Source organism: Corapipo altera, unplaced genomic scaffold (genome assembly GCF_003945725.1).
Source record: "Corapipo altera isolate COAL_440 unplaced genomic scaffold, ASM394572v1 23, whole genome shotgun sequence".
NCBI lineage: Eukaryota > Metazoa > Chordata > Aves > Passeriformes > Pipridae > Corapipo > Corapipo altera.
Window position 1 is genome coordinate 19,418,175 of NW_020884878.1, and position 15,247 is coordinate 19,433,421.

Consider the following 15,247-nt stretch of genomic DNA (forward strand, 5'->3'; position numbering starts at 1 on the left):
TGGTGGTGGTTGTTCACCTTTATAACTCAGATTTGTTTGGAGCTGTAGGAGTGGAGAGTAAGCTAACTTGTATTCTTGCATTACCCAGGTTATTCAGTTGCCAACTCATTCTGCTTTCATTTCTGCTGAAAATGTTACTATAAAGAGACTAGAAATAATTTGCGCTATGTGCCTAATAGATGGACATTTCAATGTCATCATGTTTAGGCATCTGCCGTGGGGATCATTGTGGCATCATCATGGACAGAATCTGCTACTTGCATCTCCAGAATCTCTTACTTGCATCTCCAGAAATAACACTCTGGTAGTTATTGCAACTAATTTTGATTTTTCAATGACAGTTAAGACTAGCATTCCAGATGCAAAAATGCCAATCATTCAAAGCCATTTTAACGATGTATCAATAACTGGTTATGGCTAATGATTATTTTTAATAGTGAGGGGAGGGACATAATTTCCACAATACACAGAAAGCAAATACTCTATATTGACTGGCTGCTATGAGCTGAATTCATAGTTCCTTTAAAATGGATTTTTAATTGCTGAAGACAATTATAATCAGAGGGAGTTATGTACGTACCAAGCAGATGCTGATCCTCTTGGCAAAGCACTCCACGTTAAATATATATGTAAATAAGTGAGCTAATGTATTTGTCAAGATAACCATACAGAAAACAAATTCTGTTAATAAATGCTTCTATTAAAAGCATTGAATACAGATGTGTAATTTTCACTGGTTTCTGCAACTGTTTACTAAAAACAGTATTACTACTCATGAAGTAGTAATATTTATATTTTACTGGAATAATTGTTTCAGTAACCTACTGGATACAGTTGAACTGCTTAGCAGTGCTTAAGCTCAGGCACCAGAACTTGAAAAGTACCTTAAACTCTAGCTGTGTAAATTTCTGTAGTAAGGCTGCTGTTAAATAGTATAGACTGAGAAAAACCACAGTGTTTACACTCTGTAAAATCCTTTAATTTTATTAAAAAAAGTCCTCAATAGGTCTGTAAGAAAAAGAACAATCATTTGTAATGTAACCTCAGACTTTACCTAATAGCAGTGTTCACAGGATTACTCAAATGGTAGAAATTTCTAACCAAGAATGTAGTTTACAAAGACAGGAGTTTGAGAGATGATGCCACACAGTTCATTTACCACTTTACGATGATGGTGATGATGGTATCGGAGACGTTGACAATTTCATGCTAAAGTTCAGCTTAAGGTACTCATAGCTGTCCCAAATGCATTAGGGTGAGGGTGTTCTGAAGGGATTGTATGGTACTTCAGGTCTGAACAGTGCAGTGTCTTGCTGTTAACTCTGATAATGCTGTTTGTACTATGGCAATGCAAAATACTGGATATTCTCAAAATGGCCTAGGAAGGCTCATCAGCCAGGTCACGCTGATCGAAGTACCTAGTGGAATAAAGTGAAATATGGTAAAACACCTGTAATGCAATGTACTCCATACTTTGAGTTCTTACATCCCTTGCTTTCTAGCTCTTCTTTTAGTGTTTCTATCATAATTACAGCTTTGTGGTTCAGGCAGCTCATCTGAGGAAAGGAATAAGCTTACTTTATTCTTAGGTTTATCTTAAGTCCTTTTAGCTAAGTATAATATTTGCTATATTGGCCCAGGGTACTTAATTTTTAAAAGAATATAGGTTAGGACAAGTAATCACACATTTATGTTGGACATACATTACTGTTTTAGGTGTGTAAGTTGCATTACCTGCTAACTAAGCATATTATCAAGTTCAGAGCTGATATTTGTTCTTCGTTCTTGTTCTCCTGAAAAAGAGGTAAATATTAGAATAGTTCTTTTGTTATCTGTGTCAAATAGAAAAGCTGTTACATGCCATGTTTTGTAGTCTTCCCTTCATTCTCAAGCAAACTTAGGACATGAAAAGTTAATTACTAAGACTTCAAGAATTGAAAAATAATCCTCTTAATCTGCTAAATTCACCAAGTCCTTTGCACAATATTAAATCTTACCTCCATTACCCTGACTTCTGAACATCGTCTTGCCAGCTGTCGAATAAGGGAGTGAGCTTCAGGTAGCAAAGGTTTTTCTAGGCATGCCAACAGCGCATAAAGCCATCTACCCTGTGAGGATTCAAATAACAAAGTTTTAATTATAAGCATTTCCTTGAAGATTCAAGCTGTTATTGTTATACAGAGTAGGACTGGAGTGTAAGTCTCAAAACAAAATGGCATTTAAGTGCCACATGCTGTAATTGAATTTTGAAAGCCAAATTAGACACTACACGGTAGAGAGTTTTGTGCCTCTAAATAAGATTGTGTGGAGTACTCCTGGATTTCCTGGTATTTTTTGAATGCTGGCCAAAATACAAATTAATACAGCTTACAGTATTACTATCTGAGGGAAGAATTATTTTAGTAATATCTAAAGAATATTACTTGGCTATTATTTTTTAACTTAACAATCTGCAGAAAAACATTCCTGAAGAGTGAATCTATTAAGTCAGTTCTTTGTGGAATTAGTGGTTAGATCTGCTTGAAGATTTCTACCACTGTGAAAACGTGTCCTTTGCATTTTACTTCATAGAATTCTACTGCATTCTTACAAACATAATTTCTGCTACCAGTCTTTTTCATTTAATTACAGTGTCTAGTGGCTTTCATTGTAGAACTAAACTAAAAGTCAATGTGCACATTCTCTGCAACACATTGCTTAAAAAGAAACAAGTGCTACAGAAAAGGACAGAACATGAAACGCTTTTTAGTGACTCAAAAATAGTGAAACTGTGTTTAGTATCATGTAAGTAATTTTTCACGACTCTCTTGCTTTGTGGTACTGAAGGAGATGAGATGCATTCACCAAGGTGTTCTGTAGATACGGTGCCATTACACAGCTGGATCAGTCCAGGTGTGGCCAAAGTCTGTGCCAATGTACCTCGTCCATCAGGATTTCTTAGGTTTGGTTTATCACCACACTAATGCAGCTGCACATGGAAAGATTAAATGTGTTTTTGCCAGCACACTGTCATGCACCTCCAAACTAAAATGGAGGTGTTGGTAAATACAGTGTGCGGCACCCTGACAGCTTAAACTGCTCAGAACCAAAGCTGCTGCTCTCTGACCCTCTGCTCTCCCCAACATTGATAATCATCAAGCCTTATGGCTTAAGTTAGTTTGGGGAGTGATAAAAAGGGGAGGGGTTTTGGTAATACTTGTTAGGTCTGTATCTGTTATGTTTTGTAATCAGCCTTCCAGCAAGTTCTGTGAATACTTATTTTAATATCTAACCAAGAAAGCTTTGAAATAACAATATGACACATCCATCTAAAGAACTCTTTAGAAATCAAAATAATTTAATAGAAAACTATAAACAATTTATGCTTCATTTAACGCATTCATGTGCAAGTAGTTAAATTAAAAATTACCAGTTCTGGAGTAAATTTTTTCTCTCCAAACCAGCTTATCAGGTATTCTAAGACACTGGTTACTGTTGCCTTCAAAAGAGGAACAGAAAGAGACAATATTTGAAATGTTTAGTTTTGTTGTCCTTCTTTCTGAAGGATTTTATTCTAAAATATTTCTACTCCACTGTGATACTACATGGTATTTATTGAAGTTACATATCAGGGTAAAGTAAGTGTGTTAAGCACCACTTCCCGGAAAGAACTTTATATAAAATGAAGTAATTTTCAGTGTTAACAAAAAGTTATGGATAAATAGCTACAGATTAGGAAAGAGGCATCACACTGACTGGTTGTTTCTGCATAAAGATGACTAGTGGAAATGTAGTAAAGGAATGATAAATGTGATTCTTCTTGTCTTGCAACATATGTAAAAGTTCACAATCAAGTTGAAGGGCTGCACTTAAAACACCAAATGAGAAATCTTAAAACATTGTCAAGCACCTATTGGGGCATTCAGCAAAAATTCAAACACTAAATGTTCTACAGAGAAATTACAACAACAAAATACTCTTAGAACTAGTAACGAAAAATATTCCCTAGTAAAGTTATTTGTAGCTGAAGGTGAGATAATGATTATGTGTCTTCCTTCAAAGTGTACAATGAATAGAAGTTGTAATAAACAATTGCCTACTCTAGACACAGAAAAATAGATAAGACTGCTGCAACAGTCAGAATCACATAATAACATTGCCTACATCATTATTTCTCATATTTTACTAGGTAGGCTTACCTGATTCATCCTGCTTACAATACTTAGCAAAGGGGGAAAGCCCACCTGAAAAACATGAAGTTGGAAAATGCAAACATTATCATAAACGTTGTTCTAATTTGAAATGTACTAAGATTTTAAGGTGATGTTCAGACACTTATAGTGATTGGAAAGTCTGTTCAGAGCTTTGAAATCTGTTAAAAAAATCTTCAAGCAAGTTGAAGATAAGGTCTAGTCAAATTTGGTAAGAGAACCTTGCTTTTACTGTTTTTTGTTAAAGTTTTATTTTTTCAAAATGATGCAGTGAAGGGCATGTTTGTAGGATAACATGTATGAGGAGGGTCATCACATATCACTATGCAACAAACACTAAAGAAAACTATACAGACCTTCCATTCAGTTCAGCAAGCAACAAAGTAGTGCACTTAAGCTGACAACAGATGAAGGAACTCTTCAGCTTTTTGACTGAAGAGATAAACTCGTTCTCTGCTTCACAGTTTCTGCTTAAAAGGAATGAAAAATGGGACTTTCTGCACTCACCAGAGAGCCTATTTTCTATTTAGCACAAGTGGTAGTAAACAGTAGGGTTTTTTCTGGCAGTTAGTCTACAAAATAACAGCTGAAAACTACATATAAGTCCTATACTTACCTTCATGTAATCAATTCCTATATTTTCATTATTGGGTAGTGCATCTATTTCTGAGTATATTCTTTCACCCAGGCAGAACTTCTTCCAGCCTTCTTCATCCTCTGATTTTGGCTGAAGTAAATAAAAATAAATGAAAACTGTGTAATACTGCTATCTTGAAGACACTGGAGAAAAGACTTGATAATATTCCTAAACTCTTGCATGAAACCATAAAAGCAAGATTAACCATGGATTTAATGAGTGGGAAAACAAACCACATGGCACTGTTATGAATTCTACTCACCATAATAACATTGCTGTCCAAATGTTGTGACCGCCAGTGATTTCTGTGCTTGTTCAGGCTCTGAGTAATTAAAACAAAGCCAAATCACAGCTTAACTCTGCAGTTATTTTATCCTAGCAATAAGTGCTCTTCATTACTCTTAAAATGTATGAAAAGAATGTTTTATGACTTTCTATAAATCAATAGATTTATAGGCAGCACAACTGTCCAAATATTTCTCATGCCTCTTAGCAGAAATGTAGTTAAGGTGCTCATACTGTGTTTTTGGAAGTAATGTTAAAGCTGAAGGAATTTTGAGGTCTACTGCATAAAGTTTAGCTGAGGTAATAAGCTTTAATAGTCTTCTAGACTTCTCTTGGTATAACAAACTTAAGAAAAAATCCACTGACTTAATCCAAAACCACACATAAAGCCAATATCCTATTTCCAATAGTGGCCTGTATCTGCATCAAAGGTCTACAGAACAGTTTGAAAGAAAGCAAGTGTTCTTCCTTAGCACATTTCTTCTAGCTGATGGGGATGCCATGTAAGACAAGCTTGACAGTTTTCCTGTAGGGAGATGTAAACATTCTGTAACAGAAGAAATTTGTCTCCCAATCTAATTGTTATTGTAGCCATACAAAAGAACAGATAAAAATGCTGTAAGTAACAGCAGCTGAGGCAGTGTTTGAACAAGTGATTTCCAATGCTCTTTTTATGTTTTAAAGACTTTTTAGGATAGTCTCACACTTCACAGTGTTAATTCTGGCACAGATGAGAAGACTATTGATTTGTGCATTAAAGAAATATCTATACAGTGAACATTCTTTTAGATGTCAGTTTCCTTAGTTCTCCTAAACCCTTAGATTATGACTCATATACAGGATGCAGTGTGATCCCTCATAGAAACAGGGGGTAGCTCAGTTAATGTTTAAATGCATCTCCACCTTCACTGATTTTCCTCCCTGAAAAAAACATGGTACATGAGCTCATGCAGAGTTCAGTGCTACAGCAGCTTCGGCACAGCTGGTCATACCTCAGTACTTGAGGTATTCCTGCAGTGCAGCATCAATGCACTGCATGCTGTCCACCGTACTGGGGTAACAAATGATCTCTCCCTACATCTTTATTAAGTTTTCCATTTCACCCTGTTTGAACTGCACATAGAGAATAATGGAATCAGAGAGAGGTTTGGGTTGGAAGGGACGTTCAAAGGCCATGTAGTCCAAGCACTCTGCCATAAGCAGGGACATCTTCAACTAGATCATGCTCAGAGCCCCATCCAACCTGACCTTTACTGTTTCCAGGGATGGGGCATCTACCACCTCTCTGGGCAACCTCTGCCAGTGTTTTACCACCCTCATTGTGAAAAAATTCTTCCTTATATCCAATCTAAATTGACCTGCCTTTAGTTTAGAACTGTAGCTTAGCTGAACTTAGAACCTTTACCCTTTGAGAGTGCTTAATTTTCTAGTTTTGTTCTGTTATTTAAGAGCAGGGTGCAAACATGTTAGGAAAGATTTAAGTCTGTGCTAACACTACAACCTTACAAATACATTTTACCAAATAAATATTTCTCCTCATAATGGGTGCCACACATCTGTTGGGTGTCAACAGATTCCTTAATGGACAGTGTGTTCTACTTTATGAATGTCCTGGTGGGTTAGAATCCACTTGCTTTTTTCAGTTGAGTTCTGCAGAACATTTCCTGCTAGCACTAGGTTTTAATATAACTGATCACATCATAGAGGTTTTTGTTCCTCCTCAACTACTCCATATCACTTAATCTAAATACTGACATATTTTTGCTGAAGTTGAAGAATTTTTTTAATGTGACTCTCTCAAGAGTTTTATCAGGGGTTTAAAAGCCATACAGCATATACTTGGTTATTTTTCAAGAACTTAAAACATTTGCCTACAAACATCTATTTTACCACAAAGTCATAATATTTCTATACTAGATGTAAAGTTGTCCCCCAGAAAGCACAGATATTCTATCTAGACTGTGCAAGACCCCTCACATACACTATTTTGTACCTGACGTACAGCTGAGAAATTGGCCACCTGCTGCTGCTGCCACCTGAGTGTTGGAGAGTATCCTGCAGGAGCAGGCTGACATCCGGAAATCTGAGAAAACACCGGCAATAATTATAATGTAAAGAGAGCTTTATAAGAAGAATCTTTAAGAACAAGAGAATCAGTGGATCTTTACTGTTAGGTAAACAATATCCTTTAAATCTTCACCTAAGGTAACTTCATGACCACATCCAAGACTGACTTAAGAGCTGGTTTAGACAAAATTTCTTCTGTCTGACTCTTCTCATATTTACGCAGAAAGCAGAACTAAGTGTTCAAAATATATTGTCAATATTTAAGGTCTTTATTTTAGCAATTGTTCTGCCTTAATCTCCCTGTTTATAAAAATCAGGGTGCTGTTTCCTTACCTTGGACAGATGCTATCAATCTTAGGCATTCTACTTGTCAAGATAATAAGTTCAGAAGACAGAAGACCACAAAAACATCTAGGAAATCAACTCTAACAATTAAGTAGGTATAACCTTTTTAAAGATTAGCATAAAACAGTTATTAAAAAAATTAAAATCCTTCTACAAGTGTCTACGAATTCCTCTACAGAGAGATTAAGAGAATGGTCACAGAAGTTACACGGTCATGTCAGCACCAGAAACTTTTCTTGAGCAATCTAGTAGTGAAATTTCAGATTACACAGAGAACAGCAAACTTGGTCTCTTGAACTATTTGAAAACAGATTAAAAACCAAGCTGGCAGGCCAATGTAACAACAGAAAAATCTGCTTGGGCAGTAAGGAAAAATTCCAATAAAATATTATTACCAATAAGGAAAAAATGGTGGAAGAATTTTGTCTGACTTTAGTAAAGCTCAGCTGCACTTACTACCCTTACCCTAGATATAAATTTAAACCTTAAAATAGGTATGGAGAGATCTTTCTTCTAAAATTTATGCAGGTTAATTTAATTTTATGATTACATACTTGTAAAATTTAATGCAACATTTGATTTCCTCAGACAGTAAAATAGTCTGCTGTGTATCATATAGTATGGATATTATCAATTTAATCAGTTATAAAGACTGTTGTTAACCAGCAGTTGCATAGATGTTTTTTCAAATCCAGACATTTAATTCTTTAAATGCTTTTAAAATCCAGCAGTGCTATTTAGTTATGCCGACTTCCCAAAATTAGTATAAACATCTTATTAACATTGTTGCCCTTTATTTTTTCCCCTTTCAAAATGTGTAAAAGCTCTCAAACTTACTGAAATATTTACTGTCTGCTTCTTTTTCAATTTTCTGGGGTCTATTTTTGCCACGACCACATCGGGACATCGTGCTGCTTCAATCCTACAAAATAAAATCAAGTGGCTGCATTTTTTCCTTTCTGTAAGAGGTGGATATATACCGTTTGTCTCTGAAATACTCCTAGAGTCATGGAAAGTATGAGTTGGAAGGGACCCATCAGGATCATCGAGTCCAACTCCTGCGCAGGGCACCTCAACAATCACACCATGTGCTTGAGAGCATTGTCCAAACGCTTCTTGAACTCTGACAGGCTTGGTGCTGTGACCACTTCCCTGGGGACCCTGTTCCAGTGCCCAACCACCCTCTGGGTGAAGAATCTTTTCCTGATACCCAACAGAAACCTCCCCTGACTCAGCTTCATGCCCTTTCCTCGAGTCCTGTCACTGGTCACTAGAGCGAGGAGACCGGTACCTGCCCCTCCTGCAGGTGTGTAAGACACGGATCTGCCGGCGAAAGGGCAGCACCGCTCGGCCGCCCTGGCGCGCCGCGCAGCTCGGCCCGGGCAGCACGGGGGCCGCGCCGCTCTAGCGGAGAGGTGACGGGCTCGCCCCGAACCATCCGCCCCGCCACTCACTGGACGCGCTTCAGATACTCTTGAGGTGTCCTGGGAGGCACCGTAGGGTCGAAGTCCTCGGCCAGGTCCCAGTCCCCCACGGGCAGCAGCCGCGGCATCAGCTCCTCCACGCCCGGCTCCATGGCCGGTCGGCGCTGCTCTCGCGAGAGCGGCGGAGCGGGAGGGGCGGAGCCGCTCCGGCACCGGGAGCGCGGCCGGGGGGCAATGGGGCCCTTGGGGGGCGATGGGGCCCTCGCGGAGCCCTCAGGGCGCCCCGGTAAGGGAGGCCTGGCGGTGCGCTTTGATGTGTCGCGACCTGCTCTGGCCGTTTCGGCTGCCCTGAAAACCCCGTGAGGGGAGTTTGGCGCAAGAGCAGAGCAGAAAGGGGTTGTGCCAATTTACTGCCCATCAAACCAGGCCAGTTGTTGGAAAATGTGGAATGTGTAAAATTTTTACATAGAAGAAGAAGGGAAGTTGAATCCGTGAAACAGAGAGCAGCTAACAAGCTCTAAGCGATGCCCAGGTGTTAGAAAGACAAACTACTTGTTGGTAGAATTGCCTTATTAAGGTTTAGGGCTGGACGTGCTTCAAGGATCTCAGACCTAGGGGGAGGTTAACAGAGGCTGGGAAGAAGGATGTACCACTGATAGTGGACACAAAGAATGCAGAATTTGTGGGCCACAAGGACATTTGATAGAACTCCCAAGATAAGGAAGAAACTAATAAAGCCAGCTCAGCCACTGTGCTGATCCAGCTCCAATTGGGTTAAAGGTAATTCTGGCAGGGGCAGATCATGACCACCAACTCAAAAAATCCTCTAACCCAAGAGAAGAGAAAGACTGAGGATGCAACTAATTATTATGAGCAGTGAATCATTAACATATAGAATGCTAATTAATAAGAGTTCTAGGTACCTTGTAGCAAATGAATATTAATGCCTTTGTTTGCTTAAATGTATAAATAGTGAAAAGTTTTGGTAGATATGTTGCTGGCTTTGTAAATTTGCCATCTAGCAAATTCTTCTCTCAGCGCAGAACTGTGTGTGTGGATTGGCCTCTCGCACACCTGGTGAAAGGACCTATTTTGGGACAACACCATTTTTGATGAATATGTGTAAACCTTTAATAATCACTTTCATCAGGCCCTATGCCATTCTAATACACTGTAGTTTTTACAAGTGACTCTTTAGTAAAAACTTACCCATTTGTATTCTCTATCTTACCTGTGAACATCCAGTAATAATAATACTTGTCCCTTCTTTGAAATACTTAGAGATCTGTGGTTGAAATCAGTTACATAAAATTAATTGCTATAAATTTACACAGAGTTCTCATTGTGGAAGGGTCAGTGCATGAATTGTTCCTGTACGTGTTTATAAAGACTATTATGTGGGAGCACCTCCATGCCAGAAAGCAAGGTAGCACATAATGGGATTGCTCCTCAGCTAAGATAAAAAGCAGAAGGATGATGCTGTAATAATTTTCATTGTGTATTATGAAATTCCTGTTACACAAAATGTCAGTCTATATATGATCTTTCCTATTAGTTCTGCGTGTGAAGTCATTTTGGTGTGCTACACACAGTCCATCTAGTAGATCAGAGTAGTTCTAGATATTTGTGACAGGAGTTCAAAGAAAAGGAATGTCCTTTTTTTTTTTCCCCTGCAAGGCTGTGTTTTAACTGTTCTAATCAAACACCTACCTTAACTCCTCCTCTCCCAGGGCTTTTGTTTGTTTTAAGGTGTTTCCAAAACCACCTACGTGTACCAGGGAGTTTTAATTCTCAAACCCGGATCTAAGGTCCTAGTTGAGTGTGCAACAGTTGCAGTTAGCACTAGAAATAAAACTTGCTTAGCTAAAACTACAGTGATAATGCTGGGGAGGCTGACTGATGATCAAGACAAAAGCTTTGGTGAGTCCAGCTATAAAAAGTTCATTTCTAATACTTTGTAATATTCAGAACTTATTTTTCCTATTTCTTGTAAAGTCAAGAACTATGAACAGAAAGAGAATCCACAGATATAAATATTCTTTAAATATACTTTCTGTCTTTAGATTACTTTTTCTGGAATTTTCCATTGGTACTTTTTAAACAAAGTAACAGGTTTTTAATTATTACAGGTAGTCTTCCACAGGTAATAAAATTGTTCCTAACAAGTTTTACCAACAATGCTGATGCAATGGCAAGCAAATATGACTCAGTGGAGAAAGAGAAAAAGGAAACCGGAAATGTATATTCTTTCTCCTCAACTGCATAGGTATTATGGAAGAGTACTTTTCCAAAGAAAGGGTAAGCTGCATTAGTGGATATGCACTGCTGGCTAAAAAAAATTAAGAATCTAACACATAAACTAAAAATTCTGAATTAAGAAAAATTAAATGCTTTCAATCTACCTTCTAATACTGGGAGCTAATGAAATATTTTCTTATAGTGAGTATATAACTATTTTCTGTTTTATTTTTTTCTTTCTCCTTGATTTTCTCTGTGGTTTGCACCATCATAACAGCTGCAAGACTTTTCTTGAAATTTAGAGCATTGGATTGAGTTATTATGTAATGAAATTTAATTGTACTGATGATTGGTTAAAAATACTGTATATCTTTTATTCGTAGTGAATTTTCAGAGTAGTATACTCTCTTTTTTTCCCTTCTTCTCCTTTACGTGTCTTAAAATATCAGTTGCCTCTTTTTTCTCTTGTGGTTTAGTGTTCATCCAGTAGTTTTGATTTTGGGACTTGCCTCTTTTTAATGTAACTTTCTGAAAATGTTTCACACAGTATTTGAGTACTTTGAATTGTTTTCTGTGCATCTGCTTGAAGTTCACTCTGTTGTGGGTTTTTGGGTTTGGATTTTTTTTTTTTTTTGGTGTTCAGACTGAGGCTATGTGTCCTTGGCAAGCTCCTGCTTAATATTCCCCCAACTAGCAGTGAGATTTGGGGATGAGAAAATTTAAAATCCCTTCCTTAAAGTTCTGCTTTTGTTCACATGCTCATGCTTTTAGACTGAAGAGGACTGGCAAACTATACTGGAGATAATAATAACACAGAAATTCTATCATAATGACATTTGACATGTAAGAAAAGACGATAAGGATGTTTTAGTCATTTATATTTGTTTGGAGGTCATAGCATGGTTTTCTGAGTACCAATAAAGCAGGACAGGGTAGTCAGTCAGCAGAATGTTTTTCAGTCCTCCCCCATGTCCAGATCGGTTGCAATGAGATATCTCAGGAAAGACAGAAGTTACCGTTCTAGCCTTTTGCGGCAGGCTCCTTACAAATGATTCCTGAAACCGAACCATCACTATAACTTGGGTTTGGGGGATAAAAAGATAACCACACTAACTAAAAACCCAAACAAACCCCTACAGTTGTGTTTATGTGAAAGTTATCGTGCAGATAGTAAATAAACACGTATTTATAAATATTTCTAGATATGAGGTATTGTTTCAGGCTAAAAACCAGCAGGAATATAATTTCAGTATATTTTTTCCCCAGGAACTCCGAAGAAGCATGTAAACAATCTTCCAGATTAAAAAGTTGCCATAAATACACCTAGTGGAAGGTGGGCAACGAGCAGGGTGAGCTCAAGGACTCCCGGCTGGCTCAGTCCCGAGGAATTCTCTGACGGACAGAGTAGCTGCGGACAGAGCAGCGCATCCGGCACCTGCGAGCACAGGTGCAGCCCCAGCGCTGCCGGAGGGTAGAGGAAGCGAAACTGCCTCGGATAGCCGGGATGCCTCCTTTCCTGAGCGGGTTGCGGACGCAGACGGAGGCCGGCGGGGCCGCAGCGTGGTGTCCCGGGGGCGGGGAGCGGCGGCGCTGAGCCCGCCCCGCGCTCTGCCCCTTGACGTGGCGCGGACTCTCCCATCAGCCATGTTGATGCGTCGGCAGCGCCGGGGCGGCTGTGAGGGGGCGGGCGGTGAGAGCGGCTACGGCGAGAGCGGCGGCGGCGGCCGGGACGCGGGGTAAGCGGGCAGGGCAGGGCTGAGGGGGCAGCGCAGGGTGCGGGGAGCCCGAGCGGGCCGAGCTGGGGGTGCCGGGGGAGGACAGTCCTTCGCCGGCGCCGTGGCGGCAGCCGCGCTCCCCGCGCTGCGGAGTTCGGGTGCACCGGCCTGGCTGCCGGGTCCGGAGCGAGTGTGGTGGGAGCTCCCCGCCGTGGCGTTGGGGGATCCCCGGGCGGCCCTGCGCTGCTCTCGGGGCCTCCGGTGGCCCTGAGGGACCCGGGGTACCGCCGGCGGCGGGTCAGCGCTGCCCGCGGCCTCCCGGGCCGGGGGTACGGGCGCCCTTCCCGTGCGGCGGGGAGCGCCCGCCCGGGCCGGGGCGGTGCTCGGACCGCCGGGAGCGCCGTGCTCGGCCGGGGCTGCCGGAGCTCGGGTAGGGCCGGCGGGCTACGGCCTTTGCACGGCCGTCGCTGCGCCCGGGGTAAAGGGCGGCTCGCTCCGGCAGCGGCTGCGGCGCTCCTGTGCCCAAGCTCTGCTGTACCCGCGTCGTTGTGCCGCTGGCGGGGGTGCCTTGAGGTATAGGTAAAGCTGTACAAAATGCAGGCCCTGCTGCTTTTGAATATGTGTTTTTCTTCTAATTTAGGCGGGTTGTCACATACCTTGGTTATTAAAAAACAAAGAAAGTCCTCAGTAACAGGACTGGGAGAGCAGGTTTGGAGGATGACTGTGTTTCAGTAGTGAAAGTGTTGTCAATTTGACAACTTGCAGTTGCTTTAGATAACTACTTAGCCATTCTCCTTGTGCATTTGAGTTCCTCCTTGAAACCGAAATAGATCTGTATCTGATGCATGATTTGGGCATAAAGAAATTGTGACCAGATTGTTAGTGTATAATAAACTGAAAGTAGGTGTTTTGTGAGAAAAGTGCACAGTGAACTCTTACTGATCTAGTTGTATTTAAACACATGGCCATATGAGGGACTCTGGTCTGTCTGTGCTGAACTCTTACAATGCCGTAAAGAGAAATGTTTTGATTTTGTTTGTATGTGCTTCTGAGGATTAATGGATATTGTTTTGGGGATCTTCTGTATTGGGACAGATTTACCTGGGATGTGTAAATGTTTAAAGGTGCTAAAAGTCAATCAGTGACTCTCTATGCAATTGAAGTGTGGCTTCTTTTGTGACACAGATTGTCATGGTGCAGGGGTACAAGGTACATTCAGCCTTACTAGTGGGAGGTAGGAAGGAAGCCAGAAAGGATTGCTGGTTTTGTCTGGATATCCTAATCTGCAGCAAAGGTAAAGCAGTGACACCCCAACATGGGAGCTGTTGCTTTCAGCTGTTCTAAAAATCCCTTCTCTGTGGTTTTCCGAGGGCAGTGAGTATTTTGTGGCATTTGGGTGTCCACAGTTTGGTGTGTACCCTGTAGGTCAGGAGGCTTTGCTGTTCTTGTATAATGCAGTACCTCTCCACAACTATCCCAGAAAATGTGCCTGCATAGCTGTAAAAATGGTACTGAATGTAACTTGTCAGACCAAGAGTCTACATTGATGAATGATGAAATAGGTAAGCATTATTGGCTCTTGAAAAGGAAAAAAAGGATGGAAGAAAAGATGGAGGAGAAAGTAATTATTAGCAGGTTTTGCCTTTCGCATAGGGAATACACGCTTTATGAGGAAGTAACAGTATGTAACTCCATAAATCCAGAAAATCCTTTATGCATGTATGTGCATATTATTAGTCACTGCACACTGGTGCTTGTACGTTGCTCTCTAAGGAGCAGTAACTGTGTGGTAAAAGTAATGTCTGTGTAAAGCCATTTCAAACATTGCTAGAGTAAAATGTTGAGAAAACAGTTTGAAGTCCAGTACAGAAAGTGTGAGTTCACGTTGCAGTGTTTGGAGCTGGAGTTGGTGTACTCTCTAGCCAATGCCAATGATTGGCTGAAATAGCCTTTAAATTGCAATTTGCTCTGTCTTCTCAGATCATTTTTAAAAGGAGGGATTATTCAGTTTGTGGTTATAGTGGAGATAGTTGCCTAGTGCAGATTCTTGCATCAATACCCTGTTTTTCAGGGATAATGCTCCTTCACCTTTTTTACAAAGCACTGATGGATTTTAATCTGTTAAGAGAGAAATTTCTTTAATTCTGTATCCTCTTGAAATACCAGGCTGTTCTTTCCTGTCTTAGCTGAATTAACTTCTGTCTCAGATCTCTCTACAGCAATTATAACTTCCAGATATTGTCTCCTTTTGCTCAGTTTTGTCCCCTGCCTGATGGTGTTGCAGCAATTTGAGTAAAAGTGATGGTGGAAGTGCTCTTATGCACAAAGTCCCATATGCTCCCTGTG

General features: G+C 40.4%; 2 protein-coding genes across 6 annotated transcripts in view; one reads left to right on the forward strand and one right to left on the reverse strand.

The window, feature by feature from the left end:
- Nucleotides 1-968: 968 nt before the first annotated feature.
- GEMIN2 (gem nuclear organelle associated protein 2) lies at nt 969-9,156 on the reverse strand. 5 transcript variants are annotated; one of them, XM_027638421.1, is made up of 10 exons: nt 8,979-9,156; nt 8,362-8,446; nt 7,106-7,195; nt 5,090-5,149; nt 4,807-4,917; nt 4,179-4,223; nt 3,410-3,478; nt 1,998-2,108; nt 1,735-1,793; nt 969-1,418 (listed from the first exon to the last, which is right to left on the reverse strand). In XM_027638421.1, exons 1-10 carry the CDS (start codon nt 9,098-9,100, stop codon nt 1,379-1,381), a joined length of 792 nt encoding a protein of 263 aa, XP_027494222.1. In that variant the 5' UTR covers nt 9,101-9,156; the 3' UTR covers nt 969-1,378. The 5 variants fall into 5 exon arrangements, with proteins under 5 accessions (XP_027494222.1, XP_027494226.1, XP_027494227.1 ...); XM_027638425.1 differs by having other exon boundaries at nt 7,106-7,206; nt 8,979-9,137; XM_027638426.1 differs by lacking the exon at nt 8,979-9,156 and adding an exon at nt 8,816-8,891 and having other exon boundaries at nt 7,106-7,206.
- A 3,701-nt stretch (nt 9,157-12,857) lies between these two features.
- The window catches only part of SEC23A (Sec23 homolog A, coat complex II component), a 29,085-nt gene continuing 26,695 nt past the window's right edge, over nt 12,858-15,247 (forward strand). The window contains exon 1 of the mRNA XM_027638418.1: nt 12,858-12,922. The gene's annotated coding sequence lies outside the window, so the exon portion shown is untranslated. The remainder of the gene's footprint in view (nt 12,923-15,247) is intronic.